The 6,278-nt window shown below is 49.9% G+C and overlaps 1 protein-coding gene across 2 annotated transcripts in view; it reads left to right on the top strand.

The window, feature by feature from the left end:
- The window catches only part of GJA4 (gap junction protein alpha 4), a 16,052-nt gene that overhangs the window by 6,783 nt on the left and 2,991 nt on the right, over positions 1–6,278 (top strand). The window contains exon 1 of one of the 2 annotated variants that reach the window (XM_006094192.3): positions 4,767–4,947. The exons of the other annotated variant lie outside the window; for it this stretch is intronic. Within the exon in view, the coding sequence (XP_006094254.3) occupies positions 4,800–4,947 (148 nt within the window). The 5' untranslated portion in view covers positions 4,767–4,799. Of the gene's footprint in view, positions 1–4,766; positions 4,948–6,278 lie in introns of those variants that run through there. 2 annotated transcript variants of the gene reach the window in all.

The following is a 6,278-nucleotide window of genomic DNA, read 5'->3' as shown; positions in this document are numbered from 1 at the left end:
CTCATCCTCCGGAAATTCTGTCTCTTTGTTACTAATGTTGTGGCCCCACCCCATAACAAAGAAACAGAATTTCCGGAGGATGAGGCCCAGAAATCAGGATTTTAAAAAGATTCCCAGGTGATTCTAATGTGCAGCCAAGGTTGAGAACCACTGCAGTAGATGGATCCAAAGGAAGGACGTTGGGAGCGCCTGGGCCTGGCCGCAGGAGCCGAGCTCTGGGAGCAGAACCAGCCTCTAGGGATCTCTGTTCTCACGACCTCAGGGGTCAAAACCAAGTAGGCGCAGTTATCAGCTTTGGGAACCCGGAAGACTCAGCTCAGACTGATCCTGATGTTCTGAGATCAGAGCCAAGCCTGTTAGGTAGGACGTCAGTCATGAGCGGCTGGGTGGGGCCTGCCCTGGGGTCCTGACAGGGGTCAGACCAACACGGCCTTCAGATCACCCCTCGATGGGTGGCCCAGCAGCCAGCAGACCGCCCGCGGGCACGTCCGGAACCGGTAGGTCCGGAACCAGCCGGTTCTTGGTGCAAGCTCAGAGGAAAAGGACATGACCTCCATGTGACCTTACTAGGGCCCTGGACGAATTATAATAAAATTTGCATTGTAGTTTTGACCACCCTCTCCCACCCCCCACACCTGGTGTGTTTGTCTGTATGCGTATGGGTAAGAGGATGCGCAGAAGAGATATAGTTACATCACCCTTTTCTGTCAACCATCCCTGAATGCAAGTGAAAGTCTCCACCCAGAAAATTCCTCACGGAAACTATATAACCCAGGAGTTTGGGGCATTGTCTCTCTTGACTGGCCTGCTTCTCGCTCGCAGTGTGTCTTCAATAAATCCCACTTTGCTGTACTTTCATTTTCGTTGACCTTAAAATCTCTTCTGCTTCGACGAGAAGAACCGAGGTCCCAGCCGGTAACCCCAATTGGTAACAGCTTTCTGGTGCCGCTACTCGGATTGCACGAACCGTAAGTCCTTGAGACTGGAGAAGGGGCTGCTTTACTTTTCCTTCTTTTCCAGGATTGGGAGGGTGAGGCAACACAGACATTAGCACTTCCTCCTTACCTGTGCCGTGAGACTGAAGGGGACATCACGGGCCTACCTCTTTAAATTGGCCCCCGATAACCTGTATCTAGAGATGCCCACTCTTTGCCAAAAAGAACAGAAGATCTAATACTGAAGCTCTCCACCCGGCTTTAGCACATGCTCTCCATCCAGCAGATGCAGGCTCCCTGGGAAACGGGAACCTTTTACTCCGCCCTCACTAGACCACTAATTCCTGACCACAACCTTAAAACCCTTTCCTCCATATTTGGAACAAGCCGGTGGAAGGGATAGGAGATGTCTAGTTTGGAACTATCGGGCATATTTCGGAATCCTCCCAGGGTCCTTATTGCCTACTTTTCTACCCCGCCCTGGAGGCCTTCCACATCTATTTAGGCATTGACTTCGTATGAAACCCCACAGGGTCTGGGCGGATGACATTCATGGGCCAACTCTGAAATGGGAAATCTGTCTGTCCTCTTCCAGCCAGACCTATTGGGTAAATCTCTTTGTCTATCACCTGCAAAAGCTCTCAGGGTTTAACGGGTCAAGTCTCTACAGCACTTGGCGGGAAGTACTGTGGTAGAATTTCTACAGTATCAGGGGTTATGGAGGCACAGCGTTCCCACAATCTGGACAATGTAATAACTCTCAGAATAGGGGTCTACCTGTCAGAGTGGGTCACAGAGGGGTGCAGCGGAAATGGCAGAGACATCATCAAAGGAATACATAAGATACCATGCAGAAGGCCACGGTATGAGACAACTAGGAAGTCAAGGGCACCCTAAATTCACCTCAAACCATTAGTCCTTCCATTTACTGTCTACTACCTCATTTCATCAGAGCCTTTTAGCAAAACCCTCCTCTATCTATAAAACCCCTTTACTCTGCTGTCTCTGGACACACTAGCTCTATTTTTTTTTTTTCCTGCTCCTTTGCCCTGGTCGAGCAGACTTGCCTGCTCCCAGATTCCTGGACATATCCCACCCCAACCAGGTCTGCAGAGACACCCATCACTGGGAAAGGCTTGATTTCCCCTCCTCTCCGATTATGGTGAGAATAGGTGGTGCCCTTAGTCTCTCTTCATCCCTGCTAGATGCCTGAGACTTTAGATACTAGTCTTTGAGCCCTGGGACCCCAAGCTTCACAACTGACCCCAGGATGCTGGGCTGTCTAATTCCTAATTTTCTTCCTTCCAGATGGGGAATCGACAAACTATACCAGGCGGGAGTCCCCTGGCCTGTATCTTGGCTAACTGGGCATGATTTGACTCCCGGACCTTCAAAAAGAAAAGAGTAATTTTCTATTGTAATAGGGTCTGGCCACAGTTTAAGCTCCCAGATGGGGAATCATGACCTCAAATGGTACTGTCTGAAGGATACCAAGCCCTCACATCCACATAACACTTCTTATTGTGGGGCCCTGGATGGACATCAGCAGCCACCTCTCTCAACCCCAGTTGGTTACAGCCCTCTTCACTTGCTGCCCCAAATGGCCTGCCAGGGCTGAAGACAGGACCCTTGGGGACCCTGGGGCACGAGGAGTCTTCCCATGTAATTTTTCAAGTATATTAAATAGGCCTAATTAGTTTAGAAACTTAGGAGAGAGAATGAATCCTTGAGATATTTCAGGGCCCATTGTAATAACTCGAAGTCATTTCTCTAGTAAAAAAAAAAAGTCTTTTGAAATTTAAACTTTGGGCCTTAGCCAGTTTGGCTCAGGGGATAGAGTGTCGGCCCATGGACTGTAGGGCCATGGGTTTGATTCCGGTCAAGGGCACATACCTCAGTTGCAAGCTCGATCCCCCGACCCTGTTGGGGCGTGCGGGAGACAACCAATAGATGTGTCTTACATTGATGCTTCTTTCTCTCTGTCTCTCTCCTTCCCTTCCACTCTCTCTAAAAATCAATAGAAAAATATCCTCACGGAATTAACAAAAAAAGAAAAAGAAATTTAAACTTTGGGAAGGTTGTCAAATATACTTAATCAAAAGTATATTTTATACTTTTATAATAAAACCCTATATAATAAAACCCTAATATGCAAATGGACCAAATGGTGAAACAATCAGTCTCTATGATGCGCACTGACACCAGGGGGCAGACGCTCAATGCAGGAACTGCCCCCCCTCCTGAAATTTTTATTCATTTTAATAAAAATATAGGTATTCAAATAAAACATAGTTCCTATCTTCTTTCACTGTACCCATATAACCTCAGGAGGCAGGAATAGTATTATTTCCATTTTACAAGAGAGGCGCTAAGAGGTTGTCACATAAGCCAGGTCTCCCGTTTGTAAGAGGGAGTCACGATTGGAACCCAGGTCTGGTTCCTTTGCTCCTCCTTCCCCTACCTCCCCTGCCCCAAGATGTTCTGGGAACTTTGCGACCTGTGCCTCTCCCCTGCTATGACAATTCAAGAGTCTAGAATTTGGCAGCAACAGCCTGGGGGGTCTTGGGATGGAGGAAGGGGGCAGGATCAAGCGTCCATACTTAAGTGTGGGTCCCTATTGCTGGCAGGTGGAGCTCGTGCAGGATGCTAACACCCCTCCTGCCACAAACTCAAAAGTTAGAATGAGACCAGAGGAAGGGAGCAGGGACCCGAGGCTTTGGGCACCCTGAGGAGCTGAAGATAGCACCACCACCACCACCACCACCACCACCACCACCACCACCCCGCTCCCGCCCTGATGGTCAGTGCACTCCCACAGGGGAAGCACAGCTCAACCAGAATCCCGGCTCACGGCTGGCGAGCGCAGCAACAGTGGCAGGAGCCTCTCCCACCTCCGCTGCAGCACTAAGGACCCCTTGGGGGATATCCACCTGCCAACTGAGGGGAGTGGGCCTAAGCCAGCAGGTGGACATCCCCTGAGGGGTCCTGTACTGTGAGAGGGTAAAGGCCGGGCTGAGGGACCACCTCCTCCAGTGCACGAATGTCATGCACTGGGCCTCTAGTTATATTGTAAATCTAGGTAAGACAAATGTATATATTATGTGTTAATAACTTTAAAAGTTATTAATTAAACTTAAACTGGTTTTAATATTAAATATTTTGTCTAGATCATAGGATCCTATTCAATTTATATAAGTATTTAATCTCTGTAGGCCAATAAAACATTATACCCTAGTGGTGCCATCTGGAGGCAGAAAACACATATAACATACAGGCAAATACATGAAAACCATACACATGATTTAAATTATTAATATTTGTAGAGAAGATATAGTGCAATCTTAGGGGAGGTTCCAGGAGAGGGCTCAATAGAATATTCATCAGCTTTCTAGGTGAGCTTTTTCAGGGTCATGGTCTCCACTGACTGGTCAATGCCAGTGCAGGGGGTCATTAGTCAATGTAGCCTGGTCCTGAGGCAGCCACAGCAACACTTGTCTAGTTTTGCTGCTTTTCTGGGCCTGGAGCTGAAATACAACTGAGGCCTAGATGTTATCTTTAGGGAGGAAAAGGCCAGAGTGGTCTAAACCGCCTGACCAGCAATATGAAAGATCGGGTATCCAAACCGCATGACCAGTTTTATGCTACTGGAGGATAGGTGATCCTGGGGACAAAGTTCTTATTTCCCAGCTAGGCATCTGGAGCTTTCTGCCCTGGCGAGTTTCTGTACCTGGCCCATCGTCCTTGCTCTGGTGATCTAACAGTTACTTTCCATGGAACCCCTCTTTTTTTAATTTTTATTCATTTATTTATTTATTTTTGGTCCACAGCTCCCACCAAGACCAACCTACAAATCCATTTTGTCACATGATTTTAGCCACCACTCAACTTGAAAATTTTCTGTGTATCAATAATATGCTATGTGCTTTGACTGGATCGCCTATCAACCCTACACAGTATCATTATTATCCCCATTATGCAGAGGAAGAAACTGAGGCACAGGGGTTTATGCAAGGTGCCTAAGGGCGAGGGGTCCACAGCCAGGTCTCAATTTCGGCTCTACTGCTTCCACCCACCAAGGCCAGCACTCTGGAGACTGTGGCCAAGGTCTCAGGACCTGGCAGCCCCAGGCCCTTGGTCCTTTGCCCTTTCTGTTCCTTCTTCCTAGAATGCTCTTCCCTCACCCACCCCCACGCCCACTCCCAACCTGGCTAATGCAGTCTCCTCCAGGAAACGTTCCTAACCAAGCCCCCTGTGAGTCCCCCTGTCCTTCTCAGGAGAACTTTGCACATTTCCCATTTTACTGTCATCCCAAGAGCTGATATACTCCCTTCCCACCTCCTGCTCCAGCTAGTGAAAGCTGGTGGCCAGAGACCACATCTGGCTGGTTAGGGTGGAATCCCTGGCTCCATGCCGCAGCAGACCCTCATTAATATTCACCAACAGGGTGAATGAGCGAGGGTGCGCTCTGGCCGTCCCACCCTCCAATTTAGAGGCATGAAGATGGGATCCAAGCTAAAGGTCCAGAAAGTCTCCCTCCCCCCAATGTCAAGTGGTGCATGGGAGTTGCTTGGTGACTTTGGTTGTGTAGGGGGGATGTTTGAGAATTCTGCAAGGATGCAGGCTCCATCACAGACTCTAGGGAGGGCACTGTGGTTCCCCAGGTCCTAATGAGCCTTTATTGGTCCTAATGAGCCTTTATTGCCTGTCCTGGCCCAGTGCAGGGGGGGGGGGGGGGGGGGCCACCATGGCTACATAACAAATGTGTGGTCTCCCTTCTTCTCACCAAAGACAATAGGCCCCCAGCGTGGAGGAAAGGCCCTTCCCTGGAGGCCCTGTTGCATAACATTTCCCAGGCTCAGAGCCTGAAGAGGCTTACAGCTCCAGCGTTAGTTACATCAAGAAGTTTCTTAGGGAGTGTGCGTTACTGGAGAGGAGGCACGTCCTGTGGGAAAGGTGGTGTGGGCGTCCTCCAGCCCCCATGGCAGGTGCTAAACTGTCCTGTCGACAGGTCAGGATGGATCCGGGCGCTGGGCATGCCCCACCCCAGACAAGGGAAATGCCTGACCCTGGCATGTTTGTGGGGCAGGGCACCAGCCTGTTCCAGGAGCCAGCACGTGTGGGGCACAGGGGAGGGGTCGATGGGTCTGGGGGGGGGGGGGGGGATGTGGATTTAGGAGAAGCGGTCTCCCTCGGGTGGCATCTGGCATCTAGGTATAGGACCTGGCACCAATCACATCTTAGAACCGTCTCCTCCACACTCCCCCCCCCCCCCCCCCCTCAAACCCCCTCAAACAGCCTCGGGGCAGTTGTGGGATCAGCAGATTCTTGCTGTGATACTTTCAA

Source organism: Myotis lucifugus, unplaced genomic scaffold (assembly GCF_000147115.1).
Source record: "Myotis lucifugus unplaced genomic scaffold, Myoluc2.0 scaffold_131, whole genome shotgun sequence".
NCBI lineage: Eukaryota > Metazoa > Chordata > Mammalia > Chiroptera > Vespertilionidae > Myotis > Myotis lucifugus.
Note: the sequence above shows the minus strand (reverse complement) of the source record. Positions and strands in the feature narration are given on the sequence as shown.